Source organism: Pelophylax lessonae (genome assembly GCF_965119305.1).
Source record: "Pelophylax lessonae genome assembly, chromosome: 3".
In the NCBI taxonomy this organism is placed as follows: Eukaryota; Metazoa; Chordata; class Amphibia; order Anura; family Ranidae; genus Pelophylax; species Pelophylax lessonae.
This window is the reverse complement of record NC_138770.1, coordinates 59,288,462-59,309,851: the sequence shown is the minus strand read 5'-3', so window position 1 is coordinate 59,309,851 and position 21,390 is coordinate 59,288,462. Positions and strand designations below refer to the sequence as shown.

Sequence of the window (21,390 nt, the reverse complement as noted above, 5' to 3'; positions counted from 1 at the left end):
GATTTCTGTTATTTTTGGTGTTGTTGTTTTTTTTTTTTTAACGAGTAATGGCGGCGATCTGCGATTTTTTTTTTTTTTTTTTTGTTTTTTGCGGGACTGCGACATTGCGGCGGACAGATCGGACCCTTGACTGACATTTTTGACACTTTTGGGGGTACCAGTGACATTACTGCAGTAATCAGTGCTATATATATGCACTGTTACTGTAAAAATGACACTGGCAGGGAAGGGGTTAACTTTATTGGAGAGGGAGGGGTTAATGTATGCCTGGTGCTTACTAACTGCATGTGGGGGGAGGTGACTGAGTGACACAGGGACAGATCACATGTTCAGCTATGCTGAACCCTGCAATCTGTCTCTGTTTGTCACTTAGGAGATCCGCCCGCTCTGTTTACACAAGCGGGCGGATCTCCAGACTCGATTCCCCGACGATCGGGGAAGAGCGGCGGCGATCGCCGCTGCTCCTCCCCTGGCCCGACTTGCGCGTGACTGAACACAGTGGGAGCGAGCCTCGCGCCACCCAGAAAGGGAGGAGTCCAGTGACGTAGGTCTACGTCGCTGGATGGAATCGAGCCACTTTGCCGCAATACAGTCCCAGTGACTGGTCGGCAAGTGGTTAAAAAGTTACATAAAAGTCGCACTTATGTGATATTTTACTCAACAGATTTGCATATACCTATATTTTTTTTTTTTGTGATAAATATACAGGTGTGCACAAATTCCGCAAATGTTGCGTTGGAAAAAACTACAGGGAAATACATTTTTTTTTTATTTTTTTTTTATACTATTTATTCCCAAAAAAAACTAAGACATTAAAAAAATATGTATTGAATAACTGATACAAAATTAAAGTCTTCTCTTCCCCGAATAAAATACATTAGAGTAGTCTACATATGTACAGAACCAAGAAATCGCCAAAAATGAAAACACAATAAAGGAAAAGGAAAAAAAACACAAAAGCTCTGAGACTCAATGGAATTGATGGGGGGGGGGGGGACTGATTAATTCGAAAGTCCGGTACTCCAGAATTATTTCAGATGTCTTTCAGTTCTTCTTTACTCTTAAGCAAAGTTCAGCTCAAGTGTCACGACTCATGGGAAAGTGCATGGAAAGTCCTTATGAGTAAATGAGCATTACTGACCCTTCTCAGAAGAGAATCATTATACCTTGATTATACTTTCAGCTCAGCGATAATCTTTCTCCGTCTCTGTAATTGGGAAGGGGGACATTTGTCTGATCCGTTACATTTTTCCTGTAAAATGTCAAGCACCCCTCAGCGTTACAGAAGAGCTAAGGAGCAGAGGATGGACATTTCCCAGTTTAATTAATAAGCTGGTAAAAATTGTCGGAGCACCTGGGCTATTGTTGCCAATTGTACCTTTTTTTAATTAGCAGATGTTGAAGAATTCACCGGAGAGCGACGGGCGAGCTGGGAAGATTCTTTAAAAGGACTTAAAACGGACAACTGCCATTCACCTATGTGGCGATCATGCCCTTAAAATGAACTAAAGCCCAAACTTTTTTTTTTTTTAAATCTTGGATGAAGAACAAGGACAAGGAGCTGCACACGCAGGCCGAAAGTCAGCCAGTTCCTGCCAAACCGACCATTTTTGGCTGATTTCCGGCCTGTATGTTCCCAGCTTTACACATTGCAAGGACAAGTTTCACAGTGGTACAATACAAATCGTATGAAAAGTACTGCTTTTGAAGCAATCGTACTATAATCCCATCGTTCGTACAGAGCTTTCGACAGCCAATCACTACAGAAGAGGAGATTACGGGGGGATATGATCAACATGTATAAATACATAAGTGGTCCATATAGTGAACTTGGTGTTGAGTTATTCACTTTAAGGTCAACACAGAGGATAAGTCTAGAGCAGGGGTCCTCAAACTAAAGTCCGCAGCCCGCCAGGATCCTGAACCCAGCCCGCCGGCCGGGATCGGCATAGGGCTGACGGTCGGTCACTCACTGGAGCTGTAATATGCTTCAGAAAAGGGTGGACCCAGGGCGCAGAGCACTGCGCCCTAGCCCACCCGTTTGTGTGACAATAGTGAATGAAAATTCGCTATTGTCACATGGATCCTCCTCCTGGCCAATCAGATTGGCCAAAAGGTGAACCCATGCCATTGGCCGAGGAGGAGGCGGGAGGACTCGAGGAGACGCGGGGGACTAAGGAGAAGCCGCCCGCCACTGCAGGTAAGTGCACTGGTCTCTGGCATTGAAAGGGGGCACGCTGTGGTCTCTGGCATTGAAAAGGGGCATGCTGTGGTCACTCTGGCATTGAAAGGGGGCACGCTGTGGTCACTCTGGCATTGAAAGGGGCCACGCTGTGGTCACTCTGGCATTGAAAGGGGGCACGCTGTGGTCACTCTGGCATTGAAAGGGGGCACGCTGTGGTCACTCTGGCATTGAAAGGGGGCACGCTGGGGTCACTCTGGCATTGAAAGGGGGCACGCTGTGGTCACTCTGGCATTGAAAGGGGGCACGCTGGGGTCACTCTGGCATTGAAAGGTGGCACGCTGGGGTCACTCTGGCATTGAAAGGGGGCACGCTGGGGTCACTCTGGCATTGAAAGGTGGCACGCTGGGGTCACTCTGGCATTGAAAGGGGGCACGCTGTGGTCACACTGGCATTGAAAGGTGGCACGCTGTGGTCGCTTTGCATTGAAAGGGGGCACGCTGTGGTCGCTTTGCATTGAAAGGGGGCACGCTGTGTTCACTCTGGCATTGAAAGGGGACACGCTGTGGTCACACTGGCATTGAAAGGTGGCACGCTGTGGTCGCTTTGCATTGAAAGGGGGCACGCTGTGGTCGCTTTGCATTGAAAGGGGGCACGCTGTGTTCACTCTGGCATTGAAAGGGGGCACACTGTGGTCACTCTGGCATTGAAAGGGGGCACGCTGTGGTCACTCTGGCATTGAAAGGGGGCACGCTGTGGTCACTCTGGTATTGAAAGGGGGCACGCTGTGGTCAGTCTGTCATTGAAAGGGGGCACGCTGTGGTCAGTCTGTCATTGAAAGGGGGCACGCTGTGGTCACTCTGGCATTGAAAGGGGGCACGCTGTGGTCACACTGGCATTGAAAGGTGGCACGCTGTGGTCGCTTTGCATTGAAAGGGGGCACGCTGTGGTCGCTTTGCATTGAAAGGGGGCACGCTGTGGTCACTCTGGCATTGAAAGGGGGCACGCTGTGGTCACTCTGGCATTGAAAGGGGGCACGCTGTGGTCACTCTGGCATTGAAAGGGGGCACGCTGTGGTCACTCTGGTATTGAAAGGGGGCACGCTGTGGTCAGTCTGTCATTGAAAGGGGGCACGCTGTGGTCACTCTGGCATTGAAAGGGGGCACGCTGGGGTCACTCTGGCATTGAAAGGTGGCACGCTGGGGTCACTCTGGCATTGAAAGGGGGCACGCTGTGGTCACACTGGCATTGAAAGGTGGCACGCTGTGGTCGCTTTGCATTGAAAGGGGGCACGCTGTGGTCGCTTTGCATTGAAAGGGGGCACGCTGTGTTCACTCTGGCATTGAAAGGGGGCACGCTGTGGTCACTCTGGCATTGAAAGGGGGCACGCTGTGGTCACTCTGGCATTGAAAGGGGGCACGCTGTGGTCACTCTGGTATTGAAAGGGGGCACGCTGTGGTCAGTCTGTCATTGAAAGGGGGCACGCTGTGGTCAGTCTGTCATTGAAAGGGGGCACGCTGTGGTCGCTTTGCATTGAAAGGGGGCATGCTGTGGTCGCTTTGCATTGAAAGGGGGCATGCTGTGGTCACTCTGGCATTGAAAGGGGGCACGCTGTGGTCACTCTGGCATTGAAAGGGGGCACGCTGTGGTCACTCTGGCATTGAAAGGGGGCACGCTGTGGTCACTCTGGCATTGAAAGGGGGCACGCTGTGGTCTCTGGCATTGAAAAGGGGCACGCTGTGGTCACTCTGGCATTGAAAGGGGGCACGCTGTGGTCACTCTGGCATTGAAAGGGGCCACGCTGTGGTCACTCTGGCATTGAAAGGAGGCATGCTGTGGTCACTCTGGCATTGAAAGCTGACACGCTGGGGTCACTCTGGCATTGAAAGGGGGCACGCTGGGGTCACTCTGGCATTGAAAGGGGGCACGCTGTGGTCACTCTGGCATTGAAAGGGGGCACGCTGGGGTCACTGGCATTGAAAGGGGGCACGCTGTTGTCACTCTGGCATTGAAAGGGGGCACGCTGTGGTGGCCCCCTGTTTAAAAAGTTTGAGGACCCCTGGTCTAGAGGAAAACCGATTTTGTCTCCAAATATGGAAAGGTTTCTTCACCGTAAGAGCTGTGAAAATGTGGAATAGACTCCTTCCAGAGGTGGTTCTTGTTAGCTCACTAGACTGCTTTAAAAAAGGCCTGGATTCTTTCCTAGGTGTACATAATATAAATGGGTACTAATATTTATAGGTAAAGTTGATCCAGGGAATATCCGATTGCCTCTCGGGGGATCAGGAAGGAATTTTTTTCCCCTGCTGTAGCAAATTGGATCATGCTTTGCTGGGGGTTTTCTTGCCTTCCTCTGGATCAACTGTGGGTATAGGATTGTGTATATGGGATTGTATGGTTGGGTTTTCTTTACTGTTTTTTGTTTTTTATTGGTTGAGCCAGATGGACTTGTGTTTTTTTCAACTTGACTAACTATGTAACTATATGTAACTACAGTTCATTCGATTTATTATCTGATCGGACAAGCACGAAATTTTTTCTTGTACGATACCAGATCGTACCATTTTAGTTTAATCAGTACAGTTGTCTTTCGAAAATATAATACAACACATTACATCGCCTACAAATTTTTATTCTGTCGTACGAGAAATTTCGTAACTTTAGTAACCTCTCCATTTTCGATATATGCGACTAGCGTGCAAAAAGAAAAAAAAAAAAACGGACAATCTGTTGTCCGATTTTCGGATTGTGTGTACGGGCCATGAGTTGATATTACAGACAATGACTGCCAATCACGTTATCTAGTTCATACTAATTGTAAAAGTAAAGCCTCGTACACACTACTAGTTTTTTTTTCCTGTTCAACCAGCTCTGTGAACTCAGTTCAGGTCGGAGCCACTGTACTAACAATCCAGTCTTGGTTCAACCATCTTCTCTGCTGTGCTATTGTGTTCTGACAGGGGGACGGCCCCCCCACCACAATTCTCCGGTCAGCGCTCTCAGCCATTGGCTGAGAGCTCTGATCGCGTGCCGGTCGTCAGACCGTTTTAAGCCATTGGGACAGACCCAGCCAGGACAGGGGCTTTTGGAGCGGATTGCAGGGTGGCCTCTTGTCTAAGGACTATGGACCCGGGCTTTTAAGGGAACACTAAGCTTTTGGAGGTGTGTGCCTGGGGGAACCTTGGAGTGATCTTGTTTCTGATTTAGGTCCATGTCTCCCCAAAACACACAGGCTCTGGGAATCTAGCCCCGGGGTCCATATTTACGCCCTAGGTGCCCCATCACCAGCAATGACTAAGATCAAAATGTGAGATTAAGAGCAGGTGTCATCAGCTCAAATCAACCTGATTATTGAGGTCTCCTGATCTAATCCATTTACAGCCCATTCAGACTGGCGCGACACGACTTTGTGGGGCGACCTGTGAAGTTCGGCTTCGGCGCGACTTGCACGGACTTCATATAATTGAAGTCAATGCAAGTCGCCTCCAGGTCGCCCCAAAGTAGTACAGGACCCTTTTTCTAAGTCGGAGCGACTTGTGTCGCTCCTATTAGAACGGGTCCTGTACTACTCAATGGCGAGCGACCGACCGCGACTTGTCAGAATTTATCTGATACTGCCAATAGGATTTCCTCCCACAAGTGGTCTTGAGGAAGCTATGCTTTATAGCGAAACGCGTCGACCTGTGACCAGTGGAGGGGTACTGGTACAATACTCCCCCCCCCCCCCCCCCCCCCACACTGTGTGGAATACTTCATCCCATACATGGGAGTAAAGGATATGTTGTATTAGGACCTCATCCTATGTCTCATTGTTTTCACAGTGATTTTAATATATGTGTGTTGTTGTATTGTGTTGATGTGATACCAACATATGCATTTTTTACTATGTATATAAAATTAAAGGGACGGTTGCATCTGTAGGACTATGTCTACTTTGATACCTAGGAGTACACAGTGTACAGAGTGTAGAGTTCACAAGTGCGCTACATACAGATTGCAGAGTTCAGCGGTGCTCTGTGTACAGACTGCAGGGTTGAGGAGTGTATGACATACAGAGTGCAGGTTCTATGGGTGCGCTACGTACAGAATGCAGAGTTCAGGAGTGTGCAGAGTACAGAGTGCCCCCACCGCTGGCTGTAGTACCTCCCACCAGTGAGGGTGGCTCCGCATCTCTTTCTCTCACACTTGCAGGGGGCTCTTTGGTCAGCACTGCTGTGCCCCGCCGTGAGCGAATGCAGGGTAGGCAGGGATTTGCAAGAGCCGAAGGTGGCGGGCTGGAGTTCCAGCTGACATTCCAGCTAAAAAAAAGGCCTGGGTCCAAGGGCCACATTAAATGGCCTGGTGGCCCGGATTCGGCCCGCGGGCCTTGTGTTTGACACCTGTGCTTTATACTATCAGTGTGTTTGGTCTCATGCTTATGCCAGTAAAGTCTGCCTTTTGGAAGAACAGGGGTTCTGCACACTTTGGTCCTCTGCATTTTGGGATGTGGCATAGATGGAGGTCCTCTTTCTAACTTTTTCAAACCATTTTCTGTAAACCCAAGAGATGGTTGTGCGTGAAGTTTTTCAAATACTCAGACCAGCCTGTCTGCCACCACCAACCATGCCACATTCAAAGTCACCTAAGGCTACGTTTCCACTAGTGCGACCTGTCATGTGACTTTGGACACAAAGTCGCATTGCAAGTCACAGCCCATTGATTTTAATGGCACCCGTTACAATATATACAATGTTGAAAATCAGCGACTTTGAAAAGGTGCCAGCACTACTTTGATGCGACTTTGATCCAGAGAGTGTAAAGTTGGATCCAAGCTGCACTCCAAAGTCACACTCTAAATCGCACGACTTTGGGGGCGCAATAGTGGAAACGTAGCCTAAATCCCCTTTCTTCCCTATTCTGACGCTTTGAACCTCAGCAAGTTGTCTTCATCACGTCTAGATGCCTAAACGCATTGCGTTGCTGCCATGAGATTGGCTGGTTAGCAATTTGTGCTCTTAGGCAATTGAACAGGTGTACCTAATAAAGTGGCTGGTGAGTGTATGTCTGCCTTCAGTGTCTATATCATAAGTTAGTTGTGTTTCAAAACCCTCACACCCATGGTGTAGGATGTGTAAGTGGAGTGATAGGTCGGCCCTATCCAGGTATGCCTTAAACAGCAACAAGTCTCCTTCATAAGATGTGTCTCTTGGAGCTCGATAATTGTAGGGTGATATTTACGCAATGTGGACAAAACCATAGTCTTCCTAAGAGGGCTCTGCAACCCCCTCACATTCCATGAAACTAGCCATATGTCCGTCATAACAGCGAGCGTTTTTTATTACAAGAAGTCTCCTGCTGAATTACTGCTCAGATCTGGAAGGAATAGGCGAAGCTCATCAAGATTCACGGAAGAATACACGACTCTTTGTATTTAAGACAACATTTGCCTATCTCGGAGTTCAGCCCTAATGCTTACCTCTAAAGCGTCTGTTTTGACGATAATCAGTTGGTAGGAAAGTTCCACTTCTCAATTACCATTTAGGAATATGCGTTGGAAGCGTTGTGGGTGGTGGCGGTCATTATTGTTGAGCATCTTTGTCTGGGTAATAGCCAAACAGTACGGGGCGGCGATGTCCATCAGTTAAAGCAATCCCTATCCCATCGTTTTGTCTCTTCCAGTGATAGTCTATTTCTCTTTCAGCATTTTCAGGGTAATTGGCCTAATTAAATGAGAAGCAATTTGGCTTCACGGCGCAATTTCTGGTCTTTTTAAAAAAGCGAAAAATGGTTTATTGGTTTTATTAATATTTCAGTGATCGTTATGAGAATGGATTTTATATAGAAATAGGACTCTGTAGACATGAGGAAAGTACTATGCATATGGGTTGAGTTCTCATCACTGTAAGGATGTTCTCATAAAGAGAATAGGACATGTACATTGGTCTCCCCAGGGCACAGGCCCGCCAAAATAGCACAATGACTTAGTGCCCATCTTGGGGGCCTTATGCAGCCGTTCAGCACACATTATAGGGCCCTCTGGGCCCCTGAAGACAGCAGTCTGTGTTTTCCTCAGGTGCTTCCTCAAGACAATGAAGGAAAACTTTTATAATCGTAAAACTATAATACCAATTAAATAGCTTGGTTTATTTATTTTACACTGTCTTTCTATTTTCTGTTATCTTTTTTCCTTTTTATGTTTTTTTTTTTTTCCCCTTCTGATTCTTTTATAATGGATTCTGCTAAGAGTAATCTCATATGTGGCACGATGTCTTTTTTAGGGGGCTGTGTGGAAGCACCGATTTGGGGTTATAATAGCAGTGATTCCTAGCAGACTCGTGTAAGGGGTCTCAGGTATATGACTGTCTCTTGAAGCATGTCTCTGGTCTCCAACAACTTCTACAGTATATCATGTCTGCAGTCTCTGCCCATCTCCTGCATCATGTCTGCAGTCTCTGCCCATCTCTTGCATTGTGTCTGCAGTCTCTGCCCATCTCTTGCATCGTGTCTGCAGTCTCTGACCATCTCCTGTACCATGTCTGCAGTCTCTGACCATCTGCTATATCATGTCTGCAGTCTCTGTCCATCTACCGTACCATGTCTGCAGTCTCTGACCATCTACTGTATCATGTCTGCAGTCTCTGACCATCTACTGTATCATGTCTGCAGTCTCTGACCATCTACTGTACCATGTCTGCAGTCTCTGACCATCTACTGTACCATGTCTGCAGTCTCTGACCATCTGCTATATCATGTCTGTCTGCAGTCCCTGTCCATCTACCGTACCATGTCTGCAGTCTCTGACCATCTACTGTACCATGTCTGCAGTCTCTGACCATCTACTGTACCATGTCTGCAGTCTCTGACCATCTCCTGTACCACGTCTGCAGTCTCTGCATGGCTATCTGCTGTACCATATCTGCAGTCTCTGACCATCTCCTGTTTCATGTTTTGCAGTCCCCTGAACATTTCCTGTACCTTGTCTGCAGTCTCTGACCATCTGCAGTCTCTGACCATCTGCTATATCATGTCTGCAGTCTCTGTCCATCTACCGTACCATGTCTGCAGTCTCTGACCATCTACTGTACCATGTCTGCAGTCTCTGACCATCTACTGTACCATGTCTGCAGTCTCTGACCACCTCCTGTATCATGTCTGCAGTCTCTGACCACCTCCTGTATCATGTCTGCAGTCTCTGACCATCTCCTGTACCATGTCTGCAGTCTCTGACCATCTCCTGTACCATGTCTGCAGTCTCTGACCATCTCCTGTACCATGTCTGCAGTCTCTGACCATCTCCTGTACCATGTCTGCAGTCTCTGACCATCTCCTGTACCATGTCTGCAGTCTCTGACCATCTCCTGTATCATGTCTGCAGTCTCTGACCATCTCCTGTATCATGTCTGCAGTCTCTGACCATCTCCTGTATCATGTCTGCAGTCTCTGACCATCTCCTGTACCATGTCTGCAGTCTCTGACCATCTCCTGTACCATGTCTGCAGTCTCTGACCATCTGCTATATCATGTCTGTCTGCAGTCTCTGTCCATCTACTGTACCATGTCTGCAGTCTCTGACCATCTCCTGTACCATGTCTGCAGTCTCTGACCATCTCCTGTACCATGTCTGCAGTCTCTGCATGACTATCTGCTGTACCATGTCTGCAGTCTCTGACCACCTGCCGTACCATATCTGCAGTCTCCTGAACATTTCCTGTATCTTGTCTGCAGTCTCTGACCATCTCCTGTGCCATGTCTGCAGTCTCTGACCATCTCCTGTATCATATCTGCAGTTTGACCAAAAATATCTGAAACATGGGGATTGAAAACCATAAGACTGGCAATCTATTTTCGATGTTGGCCCCTTGTAAATACAAGAGTCTTGCTGCTTTTAGTACTCATCTAAAGCTTCAGCACTTACTAATATTGTGAACTAGCTGCAATAGATGTCTAGAGAGATAGAGGTTTCTGCAAATGCATTATCACATATAGTTCCCCGCATCATTAACTTTCCATGCTTAGTCCGATAGAAAGCTTGTTTAAATCACATAATGGCTGTTAGTGAAGGGTGATTGTAGATATTGATTGGGAGAGAGTGTAGACATTGAGCATATATATTAATGGGCTTTTCATTGTCTGCAACATAACATGAAAGATTAACCTTGACAACACCCTTGGGAATAATCATGGCCTTGTTTTATTAGGTACACCTTTCTAGTACATTAGCCTTTCTCAACCTTTTTACCCAGGAGGAACCCTTGAAAAGTTTCAGGAACCCCTTCTAAAATTAACTCATTGGTGGCCAGTCGGATGCAATGCCCTTTACATTAGTGTTCAGTAGGAAGAATGTTCCTTACATTGGTGATCAGTGGGAAGAATGTTCCTTACATTGGTGGTCAGTGGGAAGAATGCCACTTACATTGGATATCATTGGGACGAATGTTCTCTACATTGGTGGTCAGTGGGAAGAATGCTCCTTTACATTGGTGATCAGTGGGAAGAATGCTCCTTTACATTGGTGGTCAGTGGGAAGAATGCTCCTTACATTGGTGATCGGTGGGAAGAATGCTCCTTACATTGGTGGTCAGTGGGAAGAATGCTCCTTACATTGGTGGTCAGTGGGAAGAATGCTCCTTACATTGGTGGTCAGTGGGAAGAATGTTCCTTACATTGGTGATCAGTGGGAAGAATGCTCCTTTACTTTGGTGGTCAGTGGGAAGAATGTACCTTATATTGGATATCATTGGGAAGAATGTTCCATACATTGGTCAGTTGGAAGAATGCTCCTTACATCAGTGATCAGTGGAAAGAAGGCTGCTTACATTGGTGATCAGTGAGAAGAATGCCTCTTACATTGAAGTTCATATTCCCATCGCACACCTTCCTGGATATAGGCACATATTTTGTGGGTGCTGAAGCGATCACCAGCTGGACACTGGATCTATCACAGGTACATACATATTCGCCAGCACATCATGGATCTTTCAAAAGCAGTCCAAAAACGTTTTATTGCAGAGAGGATCACCTCAAAAACAGTGCAACGTTTCGGAGTCACGCAGGACCCCTTCACGTGCCTGACGAAGGGGTCCTGCGTGACTCTGAAACGTTGCACTGTTTTTGATGTGATCCTCTCTGCAATAAAATGTTTTTGGACTGCTTTTGCAAGATCCATGATGTGCTGGCGAATACGTATGTGCCCCTTACATTGATGATCAGTGAGAAGATACCCCATCTACAGTGGTGTTCAGAATGCAACCCTTACAGGCATCTAAAAGATCATTTTTTTAATGCCACTAGCTCTGCCAATTGCTGTCAAGCCTGGAATTTTGAAGGCACCATCAGATGGGAGGTCAATCAGCCACAGTTCAAGAAGCCTGTTGCAACCTCTGGAGAAACCCCAGGGGTCTATGGAACCCTGGCCGAGAATGGCTGTAGTACTGATAAAGTGATACTATTGCTCAGCCACAGTACTCATGCCAATTTAAAATTTTCTTTACACACATGAAACCATCACCACCAATGTTTGGTCAAACACCACCACCAGCCTGAACTGTTGAGACAAGACAGGATGGGTTTGTACCTTGTACGCCAAATTCTTACCCTATTTTCTGCATTTGCTGCTTACAGGTATGGGGAAACATGTGGCCCCCTCTGAAAATTCAGTATTTGGCCTGAGCAGCCAGTTGCCAGGCCTAAATACTGTTCCCTTCTGAGGAGGTGGAAAAGCTCCAAATCCATCTGACATGAGCTTTCACAAGCTTTGGACTTGAGACTCCAAATGAACTGGTGAATATGGGGAAGGTCAGTATTAGCAGGTGGCAGGTACACAATACATATGCACCCTCCCAGTACCTGAAAGCCCAAGTTCCATTTTCTCTGCCACCATCCTCTAACGAATATCCCACTGAAAAATTTCCAACTCAAAGCTAAAAATTGTATTCCAGATCTCGTGGGTATGTCTCACAAGGGCATGTCAAAAGCAAAAATCAAATGTCTGTGGGCACCAATCTTTATATGTATTGCAATTCATTTTATTGAGGTTTAAGAATTACAGTCTTAATGGCAAGACATGGAGTTAGTGAATTTCACATTATCAAGTACCAGCCAATGAGAAATAAACCAGGTTATTGCAGTCAATGCAAAAATAACCTACACGTTGACCAACTAAAAACAACAACATAATTTATGTAAGTGCATCTTAATGCAGACTTGCAGAGAATGTTTTACTTGGAACAAATGGCAGGTAGTAAACAAAAAAAACTATGCAAAGACAAGACATACAATGGGTAGGGAAAAAGGGGAGGGATTATAGATATACCAAAGGGGGGGCTTATGCAAAGGGAATGGCGGGTGGGGTTCATAGTCCTCAGAGTTGTGGGAAAGTGTGTTGGTTTTATGAGGGTGAGAATGTTAAGGTTGGGCCCGGGTGTGAATGATGAGAAAGTAAGAGGTGCTGGGCTGGAATATGGGAGTTAGAGAGTATCTCAGTCTCTTTTTTTTTTTTTCCAATTTCCCTTTTCCCATGGGTCAAGCTCTTACTGGGTATTGTTGTTGTTTAGTATCCTAGAGAATTTTGCCATGTCTGCAAAATTCAACCAGCAGTCCCAGATTTTGCAGAATTTGGCGGGGGTCTCTCGCCTGTCCTTACGGACGAGGGCCTCCATTTCGGCAGTTTTCCTATTATGCTGAAGCCATTCAGCTATGGTAGGGGAGTTTTTTCCTTCCACTGTAGGGGAATGCACAGTTTTGCCGCATTAATTAGGTGAAGGACAAGGTTCCTTTTTGTAAGCTGACTGAGGTAGAGAAGTGTGGTGTAGGAGAAATTGAGTGGGAGTGTAATCTGGGGAATAGGTTGTAATGCTCGACATGGGGCGATGCACATGTGACCCATGTTGACCTATCCGGACCGAGACTCTTCGCCAGTTTGAATTGTTTTAGGACCTTAGTGGTTTCCACAAGGGAAATTGGACATTTCAAATCTGTAGCCTCTGAGGATGTCATGGATTTGGGGCTATTGGCATAAGAAATTAGCAACCATCTCACGTCTATCGCTTTTATCTGTGGGTGTGTTCAGGGCCAACCCTTATGTATAATCCGCTTAAACTGGCGGGGGCCCATGAATTGAAAAAGGGCCTGGGCCCTTGGTAAAATTATTCACTGACTGGATGGGTTTTGTTTATTTGTACCATCCTCTGCCAACTCTACTAGGAAAAGTGTTTGAAAGTTTGGGATAGTACAGATCATTTTGAATTCTTTTAGTGGGTAAAATGTGTAGGAGAGCAGAGAGTATGACAGCATGGAGAGGAGAGCGGAAGTATTACACCATGTGCTAGAGAGGAGAGTGGAGGAGAACCGAGAGTATGACCGCTTGTGTAGGAGAGAAGAAGAGCAGAGAGTATAGCATCATGGGCAGGAGAGGAGAGCAGATAGTTATGACAGAATTGCAGGAGAGCAGAGTCAAGAAGAGCAGAGAGTATGGCAATATGCGCTGGAGGGGAGAGCAGAGAGTATGGCATCATGGGTAGGAGAGGAGAACAGCATTGCAAGAGACAAGAGTCGAGAAGGGCAGAGCGTAACTAACTAACACTAACGGGACAACAGACAGCAATAAAACCTGACAGGGGTTCTAATCTCTCTCCGCTTTATTTAAAACTAAAAAAAAAGTTTTGCCTTCAATTAGGGTTGCACCAATACCGGTATTGGTGCAGACACTAAGCATTTGCATGATTATTGTTACTTGTGTAAATGCTCCTATACCTGAAACTGATACCGGAAGTGGCGTCAGCTTGGGGGGGAAACAGTGGCATCGCAAGGGGGGTGTGACGGCCGCATCTGGATGACACCCACCACCCACATGTCCAAGGCAGCTGTGAGGGCTGGGCTGCTTCTCGAGCACGTGCTGCTCACCCAGCCTCTCCGCGGCCAGCCAGCCACACATTCAATTCACTGCACGGCCACCGGGGCTGGGGGAGGCGGAGACTAGGTCAGCTAACCGTAAAAGGGAGGAGCTGGAGAGGAGACCCCATCGCCGCTTGTCGGGATAGGTGTCACTGAACTGAGGATTTTGCTGCATCCTGTTTCGCCTCTTTGTTTACCTGCCCGTTTAGTGGCCAGTGAAGCAACCGATCAGACCAATCTGTGTCTCATCGGCTGCATTGGAGGCCCCACATGTCTCCATAAAGAAGACCTGTCACGGCCCCGGTGCTAGCATTATGTCAGCGGGGGATCGCGGTCCTGGGCTACTTGGATGACCTTCTACGAGCAGAGTCTCCTACTGCACTGGTGGAAAACCTGGAGATCACCATACGGACCCTGAAGGAGTTCGACTGGATTCTGAATGTTCAAAAGTCTGCTTTGGTTCCTTCCACAAAGCTAGACTGTCTGGGTCTGACTCTGAATTCGGCCTTAGCCAGAGTACTCCTTCTTATGGACAAACTCCAGAAACTGCAGGCTGCAATTCGTCTCCTGCTGTCCAGCAGATGGTCATCCCTCTGGACTTGCATGCGTGGGCCTGATGGTGTCGACCTTCGAGGTGGTCCTGTTTGCACAGTTCCATACGAGGTCTCTGCAAAGAGAGATTCTGATCAAATGGGACAAGGGCAGGGCAAATCCTTTCCCCCCTTGTATTGGACGGTGGTCACCATGGATCGTCTCCAAGGATGTCCAGTGTGCATTCAATCAAACAATGCCACAGCCGTGGCTTTTTTTAATCACCAAGGGGGTAGAAGTATCCTGGCGGCTCTGGAGGTAGCCGGCATTCTCTTTTTTTGCTGTTCCCACCTCTCATTTTTAACACTGCTTTGGGACATCCCAATGGTTAAGAAGATCAGGAGCTGTGTCTGTCAATGAACATCAGAGAAATGGATTTTATGGTAGGTCAAAAATCTATTTTTTGTTGCAGGGTGTGCCAAAAATGTGACTTGTATCTTGTATCACTTGCTCACTGGGTATTACATACCTGGGGGGGGCGTTCTGTACAACATCCGTGTACAGAACACCTCCAGGTGGCCATATTGCGCTTTACTGAAAAATTCCAGAGCTGCAGATTGAAAAGGAAAGGAAAAGGAAAGGTTATCTTTAATAACATTTAATTACAATATGACTTGTGTCGCAATTGTATACGCTATATCTTTTTTTTTTTTTTTTTATTTGCCATTTTTTTTTTTTTTCCCCCTATAAAAGTGGAGTTGCGCTTTTAAAGCCAAAAAGTGATGCAGTTTACTCTAAAACAAAAAGTGCCATGTATCAGAATGCCCATGTGATCCTGTCTGGATTTCTTGCCATCTGTAAATAGAACACATTAAAAAGTACAACTATTGATGTAAATGTTCTTATTTTCTTGCTTTTTCAGGGGTCACACGGTGAAAGCAGTGTGCGAGTCATTCCACATGTCCAAAGACGCTGGGTTTAAAGTTGTATCTCACATGATGCCAGATCTGCCAAACATGGGCCTGGAAAGAGATATCGAGCAGTTCATTGTAAGTTACCAAATCCTTCTTTTTTTTTTTTTTTTGCCCCAACCAGGAGACTTATTAATGGCCAATGAATAAAAGGGGCGGGCCAGTGACAGTTTGGGGAGAAAAAGGCCACATGATGCTGGATGTCCTCTAGTCAGGAAATGAGGGGGGCTCTGACATACTGCAGCTTCTAATACACAGTGGAAAGATCAGTGTCCAGTGAAATCAGAGTTAGAACGTTCAGTACAGGAGAGGAGATTGTTCAAAGCTAGAGTTCAGATTTGATTTATCAAAGTGTACAAAGGACCAACATGTTCCTAGTTTAGGAACTCTTTCAGTGCATTGTGTAGAACTTTTTTGCTGTCTAGTGTTTTTTCTAAGTATGCCTTGGCTAAATTCTGCATTTTGACCAGAAGATGGGACAGAGTTGCACCCAGAAATAGCACTGGAACCAGGGGATAGACACATCGCTGTTGGAGCCACCTGCGGAGACAGGGGGTTGGAGACTTTCAACCAGGGGATAGACACATCGCTGTTGGAGCCATCTGCGGGGACAGGGGGTTGGAGACTTTCAACCAGGGGATAGACACATCGCTGTTGGCGTCACTTGTGGGGACAGGGGGTTGGAGACTTTCAACCAGGGGATAGACACATTGCTGTTGGAGTCACTTGTGGGGACAGGGGGTTGGAGACTTTCAACCAGGGGATAGACACATTGCTGTTGGCGTCACTTGTGGGGACAGGGGGTTGGAGACTTTCAACCAGGGGATAGACACATTGCTGTTGGAGTCACTTGTGGGGACAGAGGGTTAGAAAGGTTCAACCAGAGGATAGACACTTTGCTGTTGGAGCCACTTGTGGGGACAGATGTTTGGAGACTTTCAACCAGGGGATAGACACATCGCTGTTGGCGTCACTTGTGGGGACAGGGGGTTGGAGACTTTCAACCAGGGGATAGACACATCGCTGTTGGAGCCATCTGCGGGGACAGGGGGTTGGAGACTTTCAACCAGGGGATAGACACCTTGCTGTTGGCGTCACTTGTGGGGACAGGGGGTTGGAGACTTTCAACCAGGGGATAGACACATTGCTGTTGGAGTCACTTGTGGGGACAGAGGGTTAGAAAGGTTCAACCAGAGGCTAGACACTTTGTTGTTGGAGCCACTTGTGGGGACAGATGTTTGGAGACTTTCAACCAGGGGATAGACACATTGCTGTTGGAGTCACTTGTGGGGACAGAGGGTTAGAAAGGTTCAACCAGAGGATAGACACATTGCTGTTGGAGCCACTTGTGGGGACAGATGTCTGGAAACTTTCAACCAGGGTATAGACACATCGCTGTTGGAGCCACCATTTGAAACAGAGGATTGGAGACTTTCAACCAGGGGATGGATAGAACGCCTTTGGAGCCACATGTTGGGACAGAGGGTTGTAGACTTTCAACCAGGGGATGGACACAACGCTGTTGGAGCCACTTGTTGGGACTGAGGGTTGTAGAATTTCAACTAGGGGATAGAAACATCACCGTTGGAGCCCCTTGTGTAGACAGAGGGTTGGAGACAATCAACCAGAAAATACATACGTCACTGACATAGGGTTGAAGACTTTCAACCAGGGGATAGACACATCTCTGTTGGAGATACCTGTGGGGACAGAGAGTTGTATACATTTTGAACCTGGGTTTAGACACATCAGTGTTGGAGCCACCTATGGAGACAGAGAGTTGTAGACTTTCAACCAGGGGGTAGATACATCACCGTTGGAGACTTTGCATGGTAATTGAGTAGGGGACAGTTTCCTGGGCATCAGTCTTGACAGTCTTGACATCAGAGGATCTAAAACTGCCAGAGCACAGGGGAAAAGAAGCTTTCAAGACTGGACCTGCAGCATAGAGGAGCCTGTGGGAGTAGAGGATCGTGTAAGTATGCTCCAACATATCCCCTAGACATAGACTAGCATTTAACCCTTGCAGTGTGGGCTTTTCATTTTCCTGGAGTTCAACTTTAACTAATGTGCAGGTCTCCTAGAAAAAGAAATCCTGAGTAAAAGGCCTGTTTACTTACCAGATTTCAAAGTCGTGTGACAGGCCAGGTCCTAGCTCTTCTCTCTAGTGTCGGAAGGTCTAGTCAACATGTCCATGTTGCCTCGTTGTGACTTAGAATCTGTCCATAGGCTACCACAACTGGCCATCTCATAGTTCAGCACTGCCTAGGAGGGGAATCCTACAAGGGAAAGACGCAAGATCGATCATCGAAGAGAGAAAATAGCTGCTTCACACCATTTGCCTCCTCTACTGGAGCCTCTTTTTTGGTTTTTGGCCTGGAGTTGGGTTTTAACTTCATCCATTTTTTCCAGTAGACTTATTTAGACCAGACACGTGACTGTTTTGTTTATTTCGATCGATCGATTAGTGTCAATAAGCAGTGGTTGTTCTGTTTATTTTACCTGTCACAACACTACCTCCCCATAATTCCAGTGAGTCAGCATCCTCTACAGAGTCTGGCCTTTGCCACTTTAAATGGCCATTAAACATGGAGTGCTGGTGGTGCCAGAGATAAGATAATTAAAGTAATAGGTTTCATAAATCACGGCTTCACTCAGACAGGATTAATGGCACTCATGGTAGACCTGACACCTCATTCTCCTCAACCAGATAAACTCTAACTCTGTGGTGTCGCACAACAAGAGGGATGAGGCGACACCTGTACCGTGACGGGCAGGAGGGGGAAGACGCTCATTAATCACCTCTTCTGTGAGACCTCGGACTGCTACACAAGAGGCGGCAGTCAATAGAAGGATGTTGTTTATAAGAGGAGCTTCCAGACTGAATAATCTTATTGTTTAATCTGATATCCTGTCACCTCCCAGCACACAACAATGTCCATTATCCAGCATGATATGCTATGGTGACCTTGGCTCACTTATTGCGTTGTGCTTTTCAGTGCTGTAAATTCACCTATAGAATCCGTGCTGGGTGTTCCATAAAATAATTTAATAGCTGCTTTCAGTACAAAACTACTTTTCTTTCACTTAGTGCAGATTTAGGGTTGTACCTTAGAATTAACGTGACTTACGCATGTATAGCTATTTGCTGTTCCACATTTTCATTATTTTGTCATCATGGATTGAGGGGTAGGGACAGTCCAGGAAATACAGGATAGTACCTGCATATTGTCACAGAGGCACTCAGGGTATACCGGAAGCACAGGATGATACTTTGAGGTAACTTCAAGCAACAACGTACTCAGCCCAGGGTTCACCGAAGATAAAAGAGCACAGGGATCCCTGGAGATGTTGGGGTCACTGGAAATACAGGAAAGTTCAGGTCACTGGAAATACTGAGGTCACTAGAGTCTCAGGAGTGCTGGGGTCACTGGAGACGCAAGAGAATTGGGGTCACTAGCGAGATAGAGGATTACTAGAGACTCAGGACCACTGGGGGGGGGGTCACTGGAGACTCGTGGCCCATTGGGGTCACTGGAGACTGGGGGGCTGCTGGGGGTCACTGGAGACTCTGGACCGCTGGGAGTCACTGGAGACTCTGGACCGCTGGGAGTCACTGGAGACTCGGGACCGCTGGGGGTTACTGGAGACTCAGGCCACTGAGGAACACCAAAGATTGGGGACCACTGGGGGTCACTGGAGACGGTTGATGGGAAACAGGATCTTTAGGGCTCACTGAAAACACTGGAGACTCAGGAGTGCTGGGGATCACTGGAGACACAGCAAGTTACTGGTGACACAGGATTACTGGGTGTCACTGGTGACACAGGATTACTGGGTGTCACTGGTGACACAGGATTACTGGGTGTCACTGGTGACACAGGATTACTGGGTGTCTCTGGAGACACGGGATTACTGGGTGTCACTGGAGACACGGGCTTGCTGGGTGTCACTGGAGACACAGGCTTGCTGGGTGTCACTGGAGACACAGGCTTGCTGGGTGTCACTGGAGACACAGGCTTGCTGGGTGTCACTGGAGACACAGGCTTGCTGGGTGTCACTGGAGACACAGGCTTGCTGGGTGTCACTGGAGACACAGGCTTGCTGGGTGTCACTGGAGACACAGGCTTGCTGGGTGTCACTGGAGACACAGGCTTGCTGGGTGTCACTGGAGACACAGGATTGCTGGGTGTCACTGAAGACACAGGATTGCTGGGTGTCACTGGAGACACAGGATTGCTGGGTGTCACTGGAGACACAGGATTGCTGGGTGTCACTGGAGACACAGGCTTGCTGGGTGTCACTGGAGACACAGGATTGCTGGGTGTCACTGGAGACACAGGATTGCTGGGTGTCACTGGAGACACAGGATTGCTGGGTGTCACTGGAGACACAGGCTTGCTGGGTGTCACTGGAGACACAGGATTGCTGGGTGTCACTGGAGACACAGGATTGCTGGGTGTCACTGGAGACACAGGCTTGCTGGGTGTCACTGGAGACACAGGATTGCTGGGTGTCACTGGAGACACAGGATTACTGAGTGGTCACTGGAGCACTGGGGGGTCACTGGAGTCACTGGAGACATACAGCCGCAGTCACAGTCCTGATCGTGGTATATTTTTTATAGCTGATGATCAGCTGTCTGGTAAACATGGTCCAGGTAGCTCTACAGCTGGCCAATCACTTTTACAGTAACGAGAAGGGACCGCTACTGCTCATGGTGGTTCCTGTGCTCTTCATTTTCTCCGGAGAGCCAAAGACCACAGTCCTGGCAGCTTCACACAGAGGAGATGGATGAACATCCATTTCCCCATCTCCTCTGTGCAAAATGAATCAGCAAGGTATAATGATTTTGTCACTGCCGGTTTCAGGGCTGTCCCACCCTGGCTGCTACAGCCATGGAAGCAGCTAATGAAACACGCTCTGTGCTTGTTTAGCTGCATTGGAGGGCAGGGGAGACATCAGGGATCTAATAGATCCCCCAAGGCCTCCATAAAGGTGACCTGCCACTAGCTAAAGCTATCGCATAGGGGCTTGATAGCCCCCTTGTGATAACACTAAGTTTAAATGAAAGAAAGTAGCCCCGTACATCTGTGCATACACACAAATGCAAAAAACGCGCGTAGGTCTGGCACGCTTCTGTAAACGCCGATTGCACCACACATGCAAGGTATCGCCGCGAACATCAGAATGAGCGCAATAATTCTAGGGCCATAATTCATGATTGACTTCAATCTGATAACCTGTAAAGGCTTTTAACCACCTCAATACTAGACACTTTTACCCCTTCCTGCCCAGGCCAATTTTCAGCTTTCAGGGCTGTCACACTTTAAATGACAATTACTCAGTCATGCAACACTTTGCCCATATGAAATTTATATAATTTTTTTTCACACAAATAGAGCTTTCTTTTGATGGCAATTAATCACCACTGAGTTTATTTTTTGTGCTATAAATGAAAAACTTTTTTGAAAAAATTAAACCGTTTCTGTTCTAAAAAAAAATTGGCAAATAAGTAATTTTTTTTCATTAATTTTAACCAAAATATATACTGTACTTCTACATTTCTTTGGTAACAATAACCCAAATCAGTGTATATTATTTGGTCTGTGTGAAGGTTATAGAGTCTACAAGCTAGGGTGCCAATCGTTGAAAATTGATCACACCTGATGTACTGACGGCCTTTCTCAACTCTTGAGGACCTAATATGCCAGGACAGTACAAATATCCCCCAAATGACCCCTTTTTTGAAAGTAGACAATCCAAGGTATTTAGTAAATGGCATGTGAGTTTTTTTGAAGTTGTAATTATTTCCCCAAAATTATAAGGGAAGTA

General features: G+C 47.0%; 1 protein-coding gene across 1 annotated transcript in view; it reads left to right on the top strand.

Moving 5' to 3' along the window:
- Positions 1 to 21,390, top strand: part of ELP3 (elongator acetyltransferase complex subunit 3) — a 238,366-nt gene that overhangs the window by 114,459 nt on the left and 102,517 nt on the right. The window contains exon 9 of the mRNA XM_082251144.1: positions 15,507 to 15,633. Coding sequence (XP_082107270.1) covers positions 15,507 to 15,633 — 127 coding nt within the window. The remainder of the gene's footprint in view (positions 1 to 15,506; positions 15,634 to 21,390) is intronic.